This window comes from Amblyraja radiata, chromosome 4, assembly GCF_010909765.2.
Source record: "Amblyraja radiata isolate CabotCenter1 chromosome 4, sAmbRad1.1.pri, whole genome shotgun sequence".
Classification (NCBI taxonomy): domain Eukaryota; kingdom Metazoa; phylum Chordata; class Chondrichthyes; order Rajiformes; family Rajidae; genus Amblyraja; species Amblyraja radiata.
Window position 1 is genome coordinate 45,527,879 of NC_045959.1, and position 21,089 is coordinate 45,548,967.

Sequence of the window (21,089 nt, forward strand, 5' to 3'; positions counted from 1 at the left end):
CCCTGACCCACTGAGTTATTCCAGTACTTTGCATCTTACTCAAGTTCTGGACAGTCCTGATCTAGTCAGGAAAGAGGCCACAATCCTGAGGGCACAGTTGTGCTGGACAGGCTGCTTAATCTGCATGGACAACTCCCATAAGCCATGTCAGCTCCTTTATGGAGTTCTTGCACAGGGACACCAGAACCAGGGAGATCTACAAAAGTTGTATCAAAGATAGCCTCAAACACATTCTGCAAGAGAGCTGGAGATTTTGGCCCAGGATAGAACCAGCTGGTGTGCTTTGACCAAAAGGGCCTGTGTTAACTTTGAAGGTTGCCGACAGGACCAAGTCATCAGAGTGTGAGAGTGCAGGAAGTTCTCAGCATCTGCATCTTCCACAGTGTCTTTCCTATAATCCCACCATCCCCAGCTGCGCATCTCCAGCCATGCTCTGGCTCAACAACGAAGACTGCGCAACTGAGAATACTGAACTCGATGGTCAACCGATGAAGATGACCTTGAGATGTACGTCCAGGATGCCAAAGCAATCGCCTCAATGCAGAGGGAGAACAAGGAGGGAAGAGACAAAGACTTTAAGACTTTTGCCTCCATCACAGTGAGGAGGTGCCAGGTGAACTCACTGTGGTGGATGTTAATTTGTGTTTATTGTGTGTTTGTTATTTATTATTATATGTATGACTGCAGGCAACGAAATTTCGTTCAGACCGAAAGGTCTGAATGACAATAAAGGAATCTAATCTAAAATCTAATCTAATCTAATCAATGATCTAACTAGGGACAAGCCCTATTAACCGAAAGGCCTGCATTAAGTTTCAAGACCAGTGCCAGTGGCACAACTCATGGGCACTTTGGGTGTTTCTGCAATAAAATGGATCCATCATTGATTTACATTCTATTCTAGAATTTGAACCCAACCAGAAGGGGGAGCTACATTGGTCTAAAAATTGAATGTCCAACATCACCAATTTTCTTTCCTTTTAACTATTGATAACATTGTGTTTGCACCACTTGTAAAAAACAGCTGCTTCTTCTTAATCACATTGTCCCACTTAGAAATAACCCTTTTATCAAATAACAAGTTACTTCCTATTCTACCAAACTCATTAAAATGCGAAACGAAAATCCATACCTTGAATAGAGTGCTCGTGCAATGCTAACACGCTGTTTCTGCCCACCGCTCAGGTTAATCCCCTGGGGAGAAAAAAAATCATGGCAAAAACTTTAGAAGTGTAGGAAGGAACTGCAGATGTTGGTGTGCACCAAAGATAGACACAAAAAGCTGGAGTAACTCATCAGATCAGGCAGCATCTCAAGAGAAAAGGAATAGGTGATGTTTCAGGTGGAGAACACCTGAAGGAATGAATATTTAATAGGAACCTGAGGTTCAACTTTTTCAACACAGAGGGTGGTAGGTATATGGAATAAGCTACCAGAGGAGTTAGTTGAGGCAAGTACTATAACAACAGTTAAAAGATATTTGAACATGTACAAACATGGGCAGGTGTGACTAACATAGATGGGGCCTCTTGGGCAGCATAGACAAGTTGGGCCGAAAGGCCTGTATCCGTGCTATATGAACAAAAATATTTTTCCCATACAGAATGAAAAGATTAACTTCATCATCTCCGCAGCTACTGGATCTTTCTCTCTGACAACTATCCAAGGCTGAATATTGATGTCATATTTAACTCAAGCTTCAGATCTTGTAAGTATACTATTATTCTGACTGCCCCTTCTTTAGATATTTCTTTAATCTCCTCCTGACCTACAAACTCTAACACAGGCCCCACTAATTTGGGCAGTGTTTAATTCCTACATCACAGTTGGCTGTGTCTTCAACACCTAAGTCCTCAAATTCACTTTTTAAACGTTTCCACTTCACTGGTATTCCTCCCTCCTTTAAGATGAGCCCTACAGCCTTGCACCCAGAAACCCTAAAGGAAGCTGCCCATAAATATTTCCATGCACTTACTTTCTCTCCAATTTCTGTCAGCTGCCCTGCTGGTAAAATGGCAATATCAGGTTGAAGTGCACAGGCCTCAATCACGGTCTGAAAACGTTCTTCGTCAAAGCTTTCTCCAAACACAATGTTATCCTGTAGAGAGGCATTTCTCAACCATGCTGTTTGTGCCGAATATGCCACAGGTTGATCAGTTGATCGCCATACTACATGACCAGATACACGGATCATTTCTCCTAATATGGCAGAGATAAGGGATGATTTTCCACTCCCAACCTTAAAATGAACAAAAGTTGATGAAAATCATATATTAAAGCTTTTCACTATTTTCCCCCTTTTATTCTACTGCTGATACTGACTGCAAAGCTGTCATTATGTTTGGGGTCTGGCAGAGCCTTGCCAAAGGTCATTGAACAAGCATTACACGTTTCAGAATAGATGCCAAAGATGTGCAGACTCAAGACAACTTCGTTCCAAAGGATGCAGAGATGGCAATCAGAATTTTAATATTTGCAGCATTAAATGTAATTGGAGGGAAGGTAAAAAGTGTTCCAACTTGGTGGGGGAAATAACCATTAAACATATGGGTTACAACTCAAAGAATAATGGGCTTATTGGGGGCCCAATGGTAGACGAGGTGAGGGTCAGAATAAACTATAAATGTTGATGACGAAACACTAGACACTATTATACTATAATTGCTTCAAGATGTCAGTGCTACTGAAGAGTTATGCAATCTACTATATATATACTTTAGTTGTGCAAAGGATAACGTAACATCCAGGATCGAGATGTGCTTTTGCGTGGAGGAGGAGGAGGACGAGTAGGGCTTGTAGTCAGTGTCCTGATTGGGGCATAAGGTTGATGGTTTTGCATTGAATTGGCTGAACTGGTTCCTAGTGACAAGGTACAAGAGTAGCCAATGTCAGGGTGAGGGAAAGCAGTGGGTTAGACTTTAGGGTTTCAGCATTTGCATATTGGGTCATAAGTTTGGTGGTTTGGGCAGGGTCAATGGTTATAAGGTAACGCAGTGGGATTTAACTGTGAAGTCCCAGCCCAGAATAATTCTATTGATAGTGCTAGTCATCCCAGATGGGGGTTTCTTATATGGGGAATAAAATAAAACCAAAGTGGCCATTATTGTGTTTCACTCCAGGAAAATTACTTTTAACCATACAGAACGGAAACAAATAATGCTACATGGTTGAATTTGGAGTCAAATATATATACAGTATAAAGCAGCAGGTAAAGGGTGGTTTTGTTTGAAGCAGATAATGCCACTCCAAACAAAAATGCGTGTGTTAAATAGCCAAGTGTGAATAACAATTAGAATGGATAATTTTCCAAAAGATAAATCCTATATATTTTAAAGTTTGGCTTAAATTAAAATTGTGTTCCTTTTTTCTGCATTGTCCAACCAAACAGCTTTGCTAAAGGGCCTGTCCAACTTTCACGACCTAACTCACGACCTCTGCCGAGTTTGCACTTGACTCATACTCGCAGCATGGTCTTCACAAGGTCATAGGAGGTCGTAGGTAGGCCGTTGCAGGCCGTGATGCTAGTCGTAGGTACTCAAGTAGGTTGGGGCGTTTATCTAGCCTGATGAAAAATGTCCACGAGTAAAAAAGGTCGTGAATTAGGTCGTGAAAGTGGGACAGGCCCTTAACTCTCCTTCATCAAATCACATTCTAATTTTCTGGCAAGGCACCATGAAAATTATGTCTCTTAATATTGATACCTTGTCATTCAAGCTTTCATATAATGATGTTAACCCCGTTATTAATACAGGTATATGAATAAATGAAACAAGTTATCATTTTTTGAATTGCCAGCTTTTTAAGGACATACGTACGTAATATCAAGAATAGCAAATAGAATAACGTAATTTGATACAAAACAGCAGCTATTTTAGGGAGGAGGCAGAAATGTATTCTTTATCCATTTCACATTTGAGATCCCTGATACTGATTCAAGATGCTCAAAATTCAGTGTTCCATCCATATTACTATGGCCATCACCTTAATTAACAAAATTATGTATTAATGGAAACAAATTTTAAAGGGCGATTTAAATTTGCACATTTCCATATCGTGCATTGTGTCCACAACCAACTGCAAATTTTAAACTTTTATATCTCTTCTGCCAGATGAAACATTTGACTTGGCTGCCTTCCAGTGCCTGATTAAAAATAGTAGAAGTGTTGTTTTGATCCATCTCCCCTGGTAAGTCTACTCTCATTCTTTAACATACAAAACTATCAAGCCATCTGGAAAGAGAGGACTCTGTATTTATATTACCTTGGCATGAAAAAAGTACATCCAGTTTTACTTCTAAATGGCTTGGTTTTGTTATCTTTACTTTATGAAATACCATAATTTTGAACACCTCAAACTAGCTTAATTGTAAATCATGACCACCCTACCGCCAAAGTTTGTATTTGCAATCTAACATGACCTTTCATATAAGAAACACCTTGTCAATAGAAGTGACATTAAATAACATATCACCAATATATTAACTTACCTTGCCTACAACAACTGTAACATTACTTTTGAAAATTTTTAATGAGATATCCTGAAGAATCGATTTTTCAGAATGGCTATCCCATGCAAAAAAGCCATTGTGGATCTCCAGTATACTGCTTGCACTAGAAAAATAAAGTTATTGCTTTCAGTTCAAGTAACATTTTGACATATATAAACATCTGCAAGTTGAAACAAAAAAATGTTTTTCCCCACCATTCATTTAGATTACCTTTGCATTCTTAAAATGTAGGGAAACAATTATAGTCATATAATCTATAAAGTCTATCAATCAATCAATCAATCAATAATCATAGAGAGATATACAGCAAAGGGACAGGCCCTTCGGCCCATTTAGTCCACAACAACCATGAACACCTAAATTGCATTAATTGTACTCCCCACTCAACCACTCAGATTCTACCACTCACCTACAGATTGGAGGCAATTTACAATGGCTGATTAACCTGCCAACCTGTACATCTTGGGATGTGGAAATAAACTACAGCCGAGTAGGGAGCCCACGTGGTTGCAGGAAGAATGTGGAAACTACATCAACAGCACTGGGGGTCAGGACTGGACCTAGGTCGCTGGCACTGTGTGGCTGTGGCTTTAAGAGGTGTGCCATATGACACCCACCATAGAAAACGGGAGTTTTGGAAAGATGCATGAAATATTTTCCGTACAAGTCCAGGAAAGAGTCCTTCATTTCAAGGATGAGAGACTTCAGATATGTGGAGATACTTGAAAAGCTGGGTATGGGTGTTGTTAGTGCTGAAAAGATTAAGAGAAGACTTGACTAGGAGTTCACAATTATAATCAGTTCTGATGGAGTAATGAAGGAGAAACTATTTTCAGTAGTCCTTGGGTTGATAATGAGAGGAAAGTGATTTAAATCAGAAAATAAAAACATGTTTTTCCACATAGCTAGCTGGTTGTTGTGAATTTAAATAACCCCCTTCCCCCCGCTTCTACCACTGTCAAAGGGCTGTGAAAGCAGATACACTACAATGGGATAAATACTTTTAGGGGGGAAAAAACGTACAAGGATTGAAGAAAAGGACCAGAAAATAAGATTAATTGAATAGCATAGCAAACAACAACAAAAACATTCTAAATGATCTCCTTTTAAACTATATTTTTATCCAATTCTAATAAAAGATGCTTTCAGGCTTGAAATTATTTGCTGGCACAAAATGGAGTGTTATGAATTTATATTATTACCGGACATTCACAAGAATCATGAGTATTTATCCCCTCCCTGAAGAAATAATGAGCCAAAATCAGATTTTCAGTTTTAAATATATAAATGAGATTAAAGGCATAATAAAAGTAAAAAGCAGATTGATGTTATTTATGCAAAAGATAAACTTGAGATTTGTTAAACATATAAAAACTGTTATGAGGGGGCTATAACATATGAAAGCAGGCTAGCATTTAACACTTATGTGACATAATGGCAACTATAAAAACATAGTGGAAACTATAGATCCCGACAACTTTATCGCTCCTGGCTTTGGTGAGGCCTGACATTATTTTTAGGTAAACAGTTGCAGCAAATTCATGCATCATAGGGTGGCAGTTCTAATATGTGTCAACTGCCAAAATGTATTTACTCTATGGGGACCATGGATAAATCTGTTCTGATGAAACAGCAGTACTTCTATTTAAAAATGTACAGAGAACAAATCCTCATCTGAATAAATGCTCCAGTTAAATGAATACTCCAATTGTCTGGTAACTGCTGCACATTGTGTTTTCAAAAGAACCTTTGACATTCAGATAGATTGGGGTTAAAGATCACAAATTGTCCTTCAGTAACATACACTGAATACTTTATTCAGATTTCTGGACAGTGAGCTATTTATTAAAAATATCTACAATACAGGCCCATTGCAAGTCCAAGTGTTTCTGTTTGCAAGGCAGGGAATATTAAAATGCTAAAGGACATTTTTCCTTTTTTATATTCAACAATTAAAATTGACATTTTTGTCAATTAGTAGTTTTTCACTTTTTCCCTTCAGTAAACAGACTGCAATATAGTGCACAGTAGTGAACAATTTCTTCATAACTGAACATAGCAAAGACTACATGTCCTTGATCACTGCCATCAACACTTCACGATGCATCAGAAAAGCAGCCAACATAACTAAGAACCACTTACATCCCAGTTATTCCCTCTTCCCCCTCTCCTGCCAGGGAGATGATACAAAAGCTGGAAAGCACATACCACCAGATTCAGAAAGGTTGGTTAGGCCACATCTGAAATAGTGTGTGCAGTTCTGATCACCACATTATTGGATGAATGTGCTTAAGCTAGAGAGGAAGCAGAAAAGATTCTCAACGATGTTGCCTGGATTGGTGTGCAACCAGTTACAAGGAGAGATTGGGTTTGCCGCAACTGTTTCCCCTGGGGTGAAGGTAGCTGGGAAGTGACATGATAGAGGTGTATAAAATTATGATGCGCATGGACAGGCTAGATAGCAGTGTCCGTTCCCCTGGTAGGTTTCTCTGAAACTGGAGGACATTTTCGGGGAACTATTTACCTATGACTCCTGAGTCTTGAATCCCCAACCCTGGGTAAAAGACTATGCATTCACCCTATCTCTTCCCCTCATGATTTTATACACCTCTTTAATATCACCCCTGTCTTCTGATCTCCAAGGAATAAAGTCCTAGCTTGCCCAACCTCTCCCTATAGTTCACGCCTGTGAGTCCTGGCAACATCCTTATAAATCTTCTCTGCACTCTTCCCATCTTAATGGTATTTCCCCTATAGCAGGGTGATCAGAAGTGAACACAATACTCCATGCAGCCTCACCAACATCTTATGCAACTGTAACGTAATGTCTCAACTTCTATATTCAATTCCCTGACTGATGAAAGCCAGTGTGCCAAAACATTCATCTCTGCTCTATTAGTTTGCGATGCCACTTTCAGGAATCAATGTACTTTTACCCCTTGATCCCTCTGCTCTACAACACTCCACAGGACCAAATCGTTCAGTGTTATGGCCCTGCCCCGGTTTAACTTCACAAAATATAACAGCTCACACTTATCCAAATTAAACTCTATTTGCCATTCTTCGGTCCACTTGACATCTAATCAATGTCCTGCTGCGATTTTGGTGTCATGGAATAAGCTGTCAGAGGAGGTGGTGGAGGCAGGAACAATAACAACATATTAATGGCATCAGGCCACGCACTTGAATAAACAAAACATAGAGTGATCTGAAATTAGGCCAGGCAATTATGATGAGTATAGATAGGCACGATGGTCTGCATAGATACAGGTGGCCAAAGGGCCTGTTTCTATTATTTAGAACTCTATGCTGTTAACAGTTATTAATTGTATGCAATAAATAACTAACTAAGCCAAATTTACAATCAATAAGTCAATTTGAAATTTCACCTGCATTTGGGAAGGAGTTCCACATCCTTTGGATTGCATTCAAGCGTTGATTCATGCGAGTAATTAATTACGTCTGGATGAGACTTGTCTGGGCAGTCTGATGAATCATTGCAGTTGTTAAAGTGATCAACATCTTTTCTCTCTGTCTGCATGAGGTGCGAGATTAGAATCAAGATAAAAATAAATTGCACTTTTTGTAAAGTTCAGGTAAATGATTCTACCAAAATTAAAATGGAACTAGCAACAAAGCTATTTTTAACGTAATTCTCCATGATATTCATTGACTAAATTCCATAGAACTTGCTTCATTCCATTTTTATGTTTTATTTAAACCTTGCAAGATCAGAACAATAAACGTAATCGCCAAACACTAAACATTTGCACATCTGAACAAGCAACCAAATTTAAATTAATACCATTTCATTAACCAAGAACACACAAAAAAAGCACTCCCTGTGAATTTCTTCCATGATCCAATGAGATTGTGATTGATCTGTAAGTGATTCCATTCATTGCCATAAACTTCATATCCCTTAATGGCTTTGCCCAGCAAAATGTCTATCAATATTGAATTTAAAATTATTAATTGTGCTGATATTTTGGAGGGTAGAAATTTGTACTTCTACTGCCCTTTGCATGAAAATTTTAACTTCTATCTTTGTTGGACTGACTCTTTAAACATTATGTGCAAGAAGGAACTGCAGATGCTGGTTTAAACCGAAGATAGACAGGCAGCATCCCGAAACGTCACCCATTCCTTCTCTCTGGAGATGCTGCCTGTCCCGCTGAGTTACTCCAGCTTTTTGTGTCTATCTTCGGTTTAAACCAGCATCTGCAGTTCCTTCTTACACATTTCGTCTACTCTACGGCAAAATCTCCTCAAGGTATTCCCTTTTTTGAAGAAGTTCTCCTCCTCTCTCCGACGAGAGTTCTGCAACATCCTCTCTCGCTGCTCCCCCTCTGTGATTCCTCCTGTTGCTTTTTTTTGCATATCTTTCATTTTTTGTTCTTTATCTCTCCATATCACTATATCTCTTGTTTCCCTTATCCGTAACCAGTCTGAACAAAGGTCTCGACTTGAAGCGTCACCCATTCCTTCTCTCCAGAGATGCTGCCTGTCCCGCTGAGTTAGTTCAGCTTTTTGTGTCTATCTTTAAACATTATGTTCCTTTGTACTGGATTTCTCCTATCAGCAGAAACAGGCTATTTAAGAAACACATCTGTAAGAACATTGGTGCACAAATGATCAAACATAGTCTCTCTCTCTCTCTCTCTCTCTCTCTCTCTCTCTCTCTCTCTCTAAAAGCTGCTCAGGTCAGGTCAATTTTAAGATTCTGAATTGGGATAAATAGAAATTGGTTCAAGAGTTCAAGAGAGTTTATTGTCATGTGTCCCTGATTGGACAATTAAATTCTTGCTTTGGTTCAGCACAACAGAACATAGTAGGCATTGACTACAAAACAGATCATTGTGTCCATACGTAAATTATATACGTAAATACATGAATAAATAAACTGATGAAGTGCAAATAACAGATAATGGGCTATTAATGTTCAGAGTTTTGTCCGAGCCAAGTTTAATAGCCTGATGGCTGTGGGGAAGTAGATATTCCTGAACCTGGTTGTTGCAGTCTTCAGGCTCCTGTACCTTCTACCTGGAGGTAGCAAGGAGATGAGTGTGTGGCCAGGATGGTGTGGGTCCTTGATGATACTGCCAGCCTTTTTGAGGCAGCGACTGTGATAGATCCCCTCGATGGAAGGGAGGTCAGAGCCAATGATGGACTGGGCAGTGTTTACTACTTTTTGTAGTCTTTTCCTCTCCAGGGCGCTCAAGTTGCCGAACCAAGCCACGATGCCAGCATGCTCTCTACTGTGCACCTGTAGAAGTTAGAGAGAGTCCTCCTTGACAAACCGACTCTCCGTAATCTTCTCAGGAAGTAGAGGCGCTGATGTGCTTTCTTAATAATTGCATCAGTGTTCTCGGACCAGGAAAGATCTTCAGAGATGTGCACGCCCACGTAAGAATATTAGTGGTTTCACATCCAATGTGGGTGGACAGGAATAAGATGAGTATAAACAAAAATCTAACTGAATGTTATATCATGCCTAAGAAACTCGCTCCATTTCTTCTTGACTGTATCATCCCCAAATTGCTTATTATGGGGCTCATTATTTTTGCCTTGCATTTTGCCACAAAATCTGGGGAACAATCTTTGAGAGTTGAATGTAAAAATAAAGACCCGAATGTTTTCTCTTCTAATAACAGAAAAACTATCAGCACCAGTATATCAATATCTACATAAGGTGTTATAATAGGAAGAGTTCCAAATTAACTGAAATTACCAACAACATGACCATTGAGGTTTAAACCTTTAGTAAAATGAAACTTTTGATGAGCATAACAATATGATGTAGCATTTTGGGTGTAATCCAAACCTTAAAGGGCCTGTCCCACTTTCCCGAGTTACTCAAGAATTCTCCCGAGTTTTCCCCTCGATTCAAACTCGGAGAATGTCCGTAGCGAGTCTGTAGGAAGCCTTAGGAGTCCGTGGATATATCGTAGTGGCTCGTTATGCCAGCCGTAGGTACTCGGGGCATCAGGTAAGTCGGGACGTTTTTTCAGCATGATGAAAAATGTCCACGAGTAAAATAAATTGCCCCGAGTACCTACGGCTGGCATCTCAGAGTTTGAATCAAGGGGAAAACTCGTGAGAATTCGTGAGTAACTCGGGAAAGTGGGACAGGCCCTTAAGGCTAAGTACACCAAAGCTAAGAAGAATGCAAGATGCCTCAGAATAAGTAATAATTTAGCACGTTCAAGAGAGAATAATAAACCTAAACTTTCTAGGGACAAAGGAAGAGAACTACCTGTAGGCATTTTCTTGACCATGCATGTGACTTAACAACATACCTTTCTCTAAATATTTACAAAAATTAACAATCTCAGATTTAAAATTCAACATAATTCCTGTGTACATAAGAGCACAAACTATTTATTAATGGCACCACCCTTTTAACATTCTATACCAGCTCTTTCACATCAGCTAGAAACCTGTAAAAGGTTCAAATACTCCACGTATTATCAAGGTAATGCTTTGCATTTCCTAAAATAATATTGCTTTTCAACTTGGAACATCATTGAATCATGCATGTTGTTAAGTCACATGCATGGTCAAGAAAATGCCTACAGGTAGGAAAATGCTTACAATATTCAACCTCTCCCTGGACAAGTCCGTGGTCCCTGCCTGCTTCAAAAAATTCATCATTGTACCGGTACCAAAAATTGCCTCCCCAGCCTGTCTGAATGACTACCGTCCGGTGGCCCTTACCTCGGTAGTCATGAAATGCTTTGAGAGGCTGGTGAAGAAACACATCTGCGCCTTCCTTCCTCGGAACATGGACCCGTTGCAGTTCGCATACCGTCCGAACAGGTCCACGAACGATGCGGTCTCCCAGGTTTTGTACACCGCTCTCTCTCATCTTGACAGCCGGAAGGGGGGCTACGTGAGGATGCTGTTCATAGACTTCAGTTCAGCCTTCAACACGATAGTTCCCACCAGACTGGCCGGGAAGCTACTGGAATTGGGGCTCAACACCTCCCTGTGTGCCTGGGTCCTGGACTTTCTCACCGCCAGGCCCCAGGTAGTCAAGATGGGAGGGAATACATCAAAGTCCCTCACCCTGAGCACAGGATCGCCCCAGGGTTGCGTCCTCAGCCCCCTATTGTACTCCCTGTACACACATGACTGTGTGGCTAGGTTCAGCTCCAACTCAATAATTAAGTTTGCTGATGACACTGTGGTGGTGGGCCTGATCTCAGACAACGATGAGAAGGCCTACCGGGAGGAGGTGGCTGATCTAGCACTCAGCCTCCTCTTGAACATCAAAAAAACGAAGGAGCTGATCATGGACTTTAGGAGGGCACATCATCCGAGGACGTACACACCATTGAGGATAAATGGGGATCCTGTGGATAGGGTGAGCTGTTTTAAATATCTGGGAGTCCAGATCTCTGAGGATATGACATGGACATCACACGCCTCAGCACTCGTGAGTAAGGCAAGGCAGCGCCTTTACCACCTCAGGCAATTGAGGAAATTCAAAGTGTCTCCGAGGATCCTCCAGTGCTTCTATGCAGCGGCTGTGGAAAGCATCTTGTCCGGAAATATTACCATCAGGTTTGGGAATTGCTCTGCCCAGGACAAGAAGGCTCTGCAGAGAGTAGTGCGTTCGGCCGAACGCACTATGGGAACTTCACTCGCCCCCCTGCAGGAACTAAACATCAGGAGGTGCAACTCCAGAGCCAATAAAATCATGGGAGACCCCTTCCACCCATGCAAAGGACTGTTCCAGCTGCTACGGTCAGGCAAACGCCTCCATTGCCATGCTGTGAGAACGGAGAGGTTGAGAAGGAGTTTCTTCCCAGAGGCCATTCGGACTGTAAACGCCCATCTCACCAGGGACTAACTTTACTGAACGTTTTTCCTTCCAATATTTAATATGTAAAAGAATATGTGTGTGTTTATGATTGTGTTTATAGTTTGTTTGGTTGTTTGTTTGTTTGTCTTTTTGCACAAAGTCCGCGAGCATTGCCATTTTTCATTTCACTGCACATCTCGTATGTGTATGTGATTGAATAAACTTGACTTGACTTGACTTGAATATATTAGTTTAAAAGACTTAAAGTTTAAAAGACTTAAAGTTTTAAAGATATAGCATGAAACAGGCCCTTCGGTCCACCGAGTCCACGCTGACCATTGATCATCCTTTCACACTAGTTCTATGTTACCCATTTTCTCATCCACTCCCTATGCATTAGGAGAATATTACAGAAACGAATTAACCTATACACCCGCACGCCTTTAGGATCTTCGAGGAAACCAATTCACGCAGAGGAAATTCACACGGTCATAGTGAGAATGTGCAAACTTCACACGGTCAGCATCCAAGGTTAAAATCTAACCCAGATCACTGGTGCTGTGAGGCAGCTGCCTTGATTTTGCAGTAAAAATAACAATGACCTAACAATCCTTACAGTTTTTCCAAGAATACATTTAACAGCAATTTCAGGAAATCAGATAAGGTTAAATGTAGTTGTGTGGAAAAGGCTGCCTTATTCCTCTAAAATGTTGCTGTACTAGTATCGAGCACTGAGCTTCACCACTGAAACACATAAAAAATGTTCAGTTGTAATCTTGCCTGAAAAAAAGTAAGAAATTCACCAGGGATCTTTTTCAATAAAATTATACGGTGTTATTACTGCCAAACAATCTTTGGCATCAAAAGGTCAACTCAAAATATTGTTTTACTTTACTCTCTTTACTTTGTTTTTCCTGTATGATTTAGCATTGAATTAACCACTGAACATTACTATTGGTTTAGACTTTGTATAAATATTAAGGATACTTCACAAAAATTGTTTGAGAAATAAACAGTTAGTTGCCCTGCTTACACAGAATACAGAGCTCCAGTAGAGAATGAAAATGATTTCTAATTACATTCCATTTCAAAAACATATAGGTCTATGGATAAGTACAAGCTTAATGAACAGCTGGTAATAATAATCATTGTTAAAATTAACCTTAAACTTCAAATTAATATCAAACATATCCCGTCTTCCTTAAACATTTTCTGAAATGGGCCTTCTCATTTTAGAAAAACTGCGTAAAAACATAGCTGGAGTTTAACACACGCTGTTTTTGGTCAAGGTAATATCCGTTTTAATTCAAATACAAGAATATTATTAACTATTACTTACTTCAACAGGCAAATACCCATTTTTGCTAGATGTGTCTGGAGAGTTTATATGGTATTCGGTATCTTTATGGCCAATATCAGATTCCGTAATTTGCTTCAGTTCCTCAGTGTTAAAGAAAGATACTAATCGACGAATGCTAACAATTCCATTCACGATAATTTTTGCAATCTGCAATAAAGTGGATAGGAATTAGATTTCTTTTTCTGGTGAGTAAATTTTAAAGAAGACAGAAAAGGTAAATTGGATAGGCATATGGATGAGAAGGGAATGGAGGGTTATGGTATGAGTGCAGGCAGGTGGGACTAAGGGAAAAAAGTTGTTCGGCACGGACTTGTAGGGCCGAGATGACCTGTTTCCGTGCTGTAATTGTTATATGGTTATATGGTTAATAGATTTAATTCTGGAAGATACGGCATAGTTGAATAACAAAATAGTAAATGAAAATCTAAAACACAGCAAGCAAAAATATGTAGTGATGGCAAAATATATAATTCAATTAAATAACAGGCTAATGTCCAAATGCAATTATATCATATCAAATGTTGATGTGTCAGCTTAAGAAAGTAAATTTACACTATATCAACTGCTCACCAACTGCAATACAACTAAACAAGGCAAAACCAGGTGGCACGGTGGCGCAGGGGTAGGTTTAATAATAATAATAATAAATTTTATTTAGTGGGCGCCTTTCAAACATCTCAAGGACACCTTACATAGTATATCGGAATAACATATAATCGGAATAAAACAAGTAATAAAGACATCACAGAGACACAAATTAAAAACAGGATTCAATCCAAAAACAGAAAATCAAAAACACAGTGTGAAGAGGTTTGTAGGTTAATTGACATGGTAAATGTAAAAATTGTCCCTCGTGTGTGTAGAATAGTGTTAATATGTGGGGATCGCTGGTCGGTGCAGGTTTGGTGGGCCGAAAACACTGTTTCCACCCTGTATCTCTAAACTAAAATGTAAAAATTCCCAGATGGCCAATGTGTTCAATCATCTGATTTAAGCAAAAGTCACTCGTTCCACCAGCATTATGCTAACATCAAAATTTTACATTGAATTTGATGGGTGAAGACTAATACCAGCATTGTATCTTCATTTCATATGCTTAATTACAAAATATTATGTTCTTATTTTGACCAGTTCAAAATAAAAATCTTGTGGCGTTACCTGGTAGTAGGCCACGGGCACAGTGAACCCTCAGCTCTGGAGGGAGGAGTTAGGTGTCTTGGTGTGGCGCAGGTCACGGGGTTGATCTTTGGGTTATTTAAGGTTGGGCAACGCCAGTGCCCTTTTATAGGAGTAGGGAGAAGCACTGTTAATAAGTACCGTTCGTTCATGCAACTTCGTGTTGTGTCTGATTCTTGGCTGGACTCCTGTGAGTCCCCGCTACAATGGTGACCCTGACATCCAGAAGTGTAATTCTGAAGAAAATTTATGAATAAAAAATGCACCCTGCAATTGCCCAACCCGCCGTTGCCGCCTAGGAGGCCGAACTCAACGCGGTCACCCTGTAGCTGCCTACATTCTGGACCTCGCAGCCGCAGGCATGGTTCCAACAGGCAGAGTCGCAGTTTCACATTCGCTGCGTAACGGCCGACGAGATTGGCGCGGGAGACACATGGTGAGCGCTCTCGACCAGGAAACGGCCGGCCGGGTCGTGCCTTCCCTCTGATAATCTGCCAGCGGTGGGAAAATATGTAGGCCTCAAGGAGCTGCTGCTCCGGATCTTTGGGCCGAGCGGCTTGAGTACTCAACATGGGCGGGTTCGGTGACAGGAAGCCCTCGGGCCTCATGAGCGAGATGCTCGCGCTCATGAGCGACAACCGGCCCTGCCTACTTTTCGAATATACCTTCTTGCAGCAATTGTCTCACGACATCCATCGGCAGCTCTCAGGGGAGAGCTTTGAAGATCCCTTGAGGCTAGCGGCGCGTGCCGACGAGCTGTGGCTCGCAGACCAGCAGGAAGTGGGTGCACTGGTTGTGCTGGACCGGATCGACACAGCGCTCTGGAAGGCAAAGCGGCCTGAGACCACGCCCACCAGAGGCTCCATGGAGCCGCAGACTAGGCAGGCTGCACAGGAGCCAAGAAAATGGATGTGGTGTTTCTACCACCAATGCTGGGGTTCAGCGGCCCATCAATGCCGCCAGCCATGTTCGCTTCCGCGAAATGCCGGTGCTGGCTGCCGATAGTCATCGCGGTTGCCGGCAGGACCCATCGTCTTTATGCCTGGGACCGATGCTCGGGGCTCAGGTTCTTGGTGGACACCATAGCGGAGGTCAGCGTTTTGCCCCTCTCCGGAGTGGACACACATGCTGATAAGCGCCCCCCCCCTTAACCATTGCGAACGGCAGTTCTATCCGCACGTTTGGCGTCCGCACTATTCCCATCATCTTTGGCGCGTGCCACTTCACCTGGCCATTCATGATTACGGATGTGGCCTAGCCGCTGTTTGACGCAGATTTGTTGCGGGCGCAATCGCTCCTGGTGGATGTGAGAGGGCAACGCCTTGTCCATGCTTCGACGTTGGAGGAGATCTACCTGTGCCCTACTGCGTCCCCCGCGCCAATCAACAACCCAGTAGCGACGGTGGATAATGTATATGCCCAGGTACTGGCTGAGTTTCCGGACATTGTCACCCCGCAGTTCGACTCGGCCAGCCCGAGACATGGTGTCATGCACCTTATTCTCACATCGGGTCCACCGCTCCAAGCCCGTGCCCGTGCCCACAAGCTTGCCCCAGATAAACTCCTGATAGCGAAGGCGGAGTTTCGAAAAATAGAGGCCATGGGCAATGTCCGATGCTCCAACAGACCATGGGCCTCCCCGCTACACATGGTGCCAAAGGACTTCGGGGACTGGAGGCCTTGTGGTGACGACCACCTTAACAAGGCTACAACCGCTGATCGTTACCGTATTTTCCTTATCCAGGATTTCTCAGCCCATCTGGCCAGGGCTAAGCTAGTTTCAAAAATTTACTTAGTCCAGGGATACAATCAGATTCCTGTGCGACCGGAGGATATCCTAAAGATGGCTATCATCACCCCGTTCGGCCTTTTTGTGTTCCTGCGGATGCCCTTTGGCCTTAAGAACACCGCGCAGGCCTTCCAGCATCTGGTGGGGCGTGGGCTCGATTTCTTTTTCATCTATTTTGACGACATCCTTGTGGCGAGTTGCTCGTGGCAGGAGCACTGCGCCCACCTACGTTTATTGTGCCAGCGCCTCAGCGAGCACGGCCTGGTTATTAACCCGGGCAAATGTCAGTTCGACCTCCGGGCCATCGACTTTGTGGGCCACCTGGTGACGTGACACAGAGCAGTGCCTCGAACGCATAGGGTTGAGGCAATCCGCCAGTTTCCGCGGCCTTCCACAGTGCTGGGTCTCCAAGAATTTGTGGGCATGGTGACGTTCTACACAGGTTCGTGCCGGCGGCGGCTAAAATAATGCGGCCAATCTTCCAGTTGTTGACTGGCAAGAGGCGGGAGGTAAAATGGGACGATGTCGCCGTGGCGGCGTTTCAGGGGGCAAAGGAAGCCTTGGCTTGGCCGACGCCCCCACAGCCCTTACCGTGGATGTCTCGGACTCTGCAGTCGGCGGCGTTCTAGAACAGTTATTCAACGGTCAATGGCAGCCTCTTGCCTTTTTCAGCTGCCAGCTGAACAAAAGAACAACGTTACAGTGGTTTTGACCGGGAGTTGCTCGTCTTGCACCTCGCGGTGCAGTATTCCCTGGAGGGCCGGGATTTCGTAGCCTTCACGGACCATAAGCCCCTCACCTTTGCATTCGCCAAGGTCTCGGATCCTTTGTCCGCCTGTCAGCAGCGTTAGCTTACGGCTATTTCAGAATTCACGATCGACGTCCAGCACATCACCGGTAAATGTAACCTGGTAACGGACGCTTTGGGCCCCCCCCCGGCGATCGCAACCATTCTCAACCCGGCCTCCGGAATAGACTACTCCAGCTGCCGGACGAAGAGATGCTGGCGTACAGCACCACGATCTAGGGTTTGGTGCTGGAGGATGAGCCGTTGGGCCCTTCGGGTGGTTCCATCCTGTGCGACGTGTCCACGGGCCAGTCGTGGCCTGTTGTTCCAGTGGCCTGGCATCCGCCGTCCCGGGTTCCCAAAAAATGTACTCAAGCAGAAAACAAAAGTGCACAAAGAAATAATCCTGAGGAATGTTTACGCAATACATTCATAAGGAATAGCCAATCAATTTTAAAATTCTTTCATGGATGTTGGCAGAGCTGACAAAGGCAGCATTTATTGACCATCTCCAATTACTCTTGATAATGTGTTGTTGAGCTGCCTTCATGAACTGCTGCAGTGTATGTACTGGAGGAGCTCCTTCAGAAAGGAAAGTACACAATCTTTACCAGAAACGATAAAGGATCAGCATTGATGCGTTAAGAGATATTCAGTACCACTGTTGACAACTCCTTCTATTACACTGCTTCTTTGCTTCTTTTTATATTGTTTGATCCTATACATGCCACCCACCTGTGCACAACAGCATGCTTCTGCATCATCTCTGAGTTTCATGGTTAGAGTATTTGCATGATATCTGGCTATTAAAGACAGAACATAGAACAGTATGGCACAGGAGAAGGCCCTCTGGCCCCCAATGTTTGTGCTGAACATAATGCCAAGTTAAATTGATCTGATCTGCCTGTACATAATCCATTTCCCTCTATTCGTTGCACTACCATGTGCCTATTTAAAAGCCTCTTAAACACTAATGTCATATACAATATGATACGATAAACTTTATTCATCCCCGGAGGGAAATTGTGAAAAGTTTTTAAAAAAGGACAAGTGACTGTTGGCTGGCTGCCGTGTGGACAGCCGGTGCCTAAACCGGAACGATCGAACAAACAAACAAATCTGCCTCCACCACCACCCCCTGGCAATGCATTCCAGGCTCCTATCATTCTTTATGCAAAAAAAAACTTGCTCTGTACATCTCCATTAAACCTTCCACCTCTCACCTTATAGTTATGCCCTCTAGTTTTGTATATTTCCACCTTGGGGAAAAGGGTTGGGAAAGTGGGCAAAGAAGTGACAAATGGAATACAGCAGAGCAAAGTGTACTTGCATGCACTTTGGTAGAAGGAATAAAGGTATAAACTACTTTCCAAAAGGGGGGAGATTTCAAAAATTGGAGGTACAATCGACTTGGGAGTGCTGATACATTTAAAAAGGCCAATTGGTAGGTCATTAAGAAAGGCATTCATTTACTGGAACATCAACACAATCCAGAGGCTTTATAACTCTCTTGCTGGGACACATTTGGAATATTCAGAGCCATTTTGTTCCCCATACCCAATGAAGGATGTGCTGGTGACGAAGAAGGTCCAAAGGAGCTTTATGAGAATGATCCTGGGAATGATTGGGTTAACATATGAGGAGCTTTTGAAGGCTCTGAGCCCATACTCGCTGGAGTTTGGAAGGATCTTATTGAAACCTACTGGATAATGAAATGCCTAGATAGAGTGATAGTTCGTTCAAACCTAGGTTTGAATGACAATAAATAGCATTCTATTCTATGTGACTAGGACATTTTCAGTGATGGGAGAGTCTATAACTAGAGGGCAAATCCTCAGAATAAAATCCTCAGGGCAGAGATGAGGAGGTATTTCTTTAGCCAACGGGTGGTGAATTTGTGGAATTAATTGCCACAAATGGTTGTGGAAGCCAAGAGTATATTTAAGGTGGAGATTTATAGATTATTGATTAGTAAGGGCATCAAAGTTACGGGAAGGCAGAAGAATGGTGTTGAGAAGGAAAAATAGGATAACCATGACTGAATAGTGGAGTAAACTTGATGGGTTGAATGGTCTAATTCTGCCCCTATGTCATATGGACTGGTCACGTTTGTTTTGCACAGAGGATGGCGAGTGCCTGGAACCTGCTGCCATGGATGCTGGTGAAGCCAGATATGATAGTGATATTTAAGAGACTTTTGGATAGGCACAAGGAATGCAGGGATATGAATTATGGGCAGGTAGGCAAGAGTCAGTCTTGGTGTCAACCTGGTGCAATGTGCTCTCTATAAAAGGGATAAATTACAAATTCTCTGATGGCGTAGAGGTTAAAAGATTAAAATATAATGGGCATGTTGATTGAAATTGGCATCTGTTTTTCCATGTTTGAAAGGTTGAAGGATGATTAAAACAACATTGCCCTTCAATAGAATAAAATAGATGCAAAAATAAAAGTCCTTCCATTAAAGAAAACTGTAAGAGGCCAATATCTTAGAATTAGTGACTGATCAACCCATTTTGAGATTAAATTAGAGTAGTGGACATCAGAAATTCCAAAGGTCTTGCACATTGGATTAATTTAAATTTTCAACATAGGTATTGGTAAATATTTTTGATCAACAACAACATGAAGGAAGAAGGAATAAGAACAAGTAAATAAAATTCATTTATAATCGATTATGTATTATGTTGTAAATTCCTCTTTCATTGCTGAATGGTCCATTTGGACAACATACAGATTACTGACCCACTAAGCTGACAGAGAACCTTAGCACAGGTGTAACTATTTAATAGCACTGGCTGAGGAGGTTGATCCCTCATGATTTGATTTATTTTTAAATTTATTGATACTTTGACTGTTGAGCAATTCGCACTGATATGGATATTAGTCCATATCACAAATTATTTCACCCGTATCTTTCTACATTGCAAGTACCTCTAAAATATTTTGTTATATGTACTTAACAAAATAGTTAGCATGGAACTTACCATTGGGAACATCATGAGTGGACCATTAAATTTATCAAAAAGTGCAAGTGCTGTAAAAGCCACATTAGCAGTCAATGGTGATCCACTCAAACTAGAATAGATGCTGAAAGTCTAGATGCACAAAGAAAAATAGAAATCAATAAAACCAAATAGTCCCCTGCATTCCTTAATGTATGAATCAGACTGCAGATTAGTAGGGTTAATTTATATTTATGAACCCACAAATCACTACAAGTTTTCAACTGCAATCTGTAAATTCTTAAAATGTGCATACATTTTAAAATGCAACTGCAAATGCAAAGTTCCAAAAAGTGACAAATGTTCATTCATTTTTTTAGATTTGCATCCAGACTAAATAAATGTTACCATATTAAAATACAATGTGTAAGGGTTTTACATTATTAAGGCAGTGTCTGTCTGAAATTTATGAGCTCAGTTAAATGATGCAACTGATAAAGCTGTGATCATATTAAACATTTCACATGTATTTATTCAAGACTAAGCTAAAAGTGGTTATAGCAAAAAAAGACGTAGAAAGGTATTTGATAACATCTACATACAAACTGTATGCCATCTGGCACAATATACCAAAAAGGTCAAAAGGTAGTGATAGTTAGTAATTCCCTTCAAATAGACTCAAAACGCACATTATAACTGAAGATCAACCAAAGCTATG

At 41.7% G+C, this 21,089-nt stretch overlaps 1 protein-coding gene across 5 annotated transcripts in view; it reads right to left on the minus strand.

Moving 5' to 3' along the window:
• Window positions 1-21,089, minus strand: part of LOC116972035 (ATP-binding cassette sub-family C member 9-like) — a 153,569-nt gene that overhangs the window by 43,734 nt on the left and 88,746 nt on the right. For all 5 annotated transcript variants that reach the window (XR_004411701.1, XM_033019303.1, XM_033019301.1 and 2 more), the window contains exons 12-17: window positions 20,414-20,524; window positions 13,654-13,821; window positions 7,897-8,042; window positions 4,487-4,610; window positions 1,976-2,239; window positions 1,133-1,194 (exon numbers count right to left, since the gene is read on the minus strand). Coding sequence is in view for 4 of the 5 variants with exons in the window: in XM_033019303.1 (XP_032875194.1) it covers window positions 1,133-1,194; window positions 1,976-2,239; window positions 4,487-4,610; window positions 7,897-8,042; window positions 13,654-13,821; window positions 20,414-20,524 (875 nt within the window). In the remaining variant the exon portion in view is untranslated. The remainder of the gene's footprint in view (window positions 1-1,132; window positions 1,195-1,975; window positions 2,240-4,486; window positions 4,611-7,896; window positions 8,043-13,653; window positions 13,822-20,413; window positions 20,525-21,089) is intronic.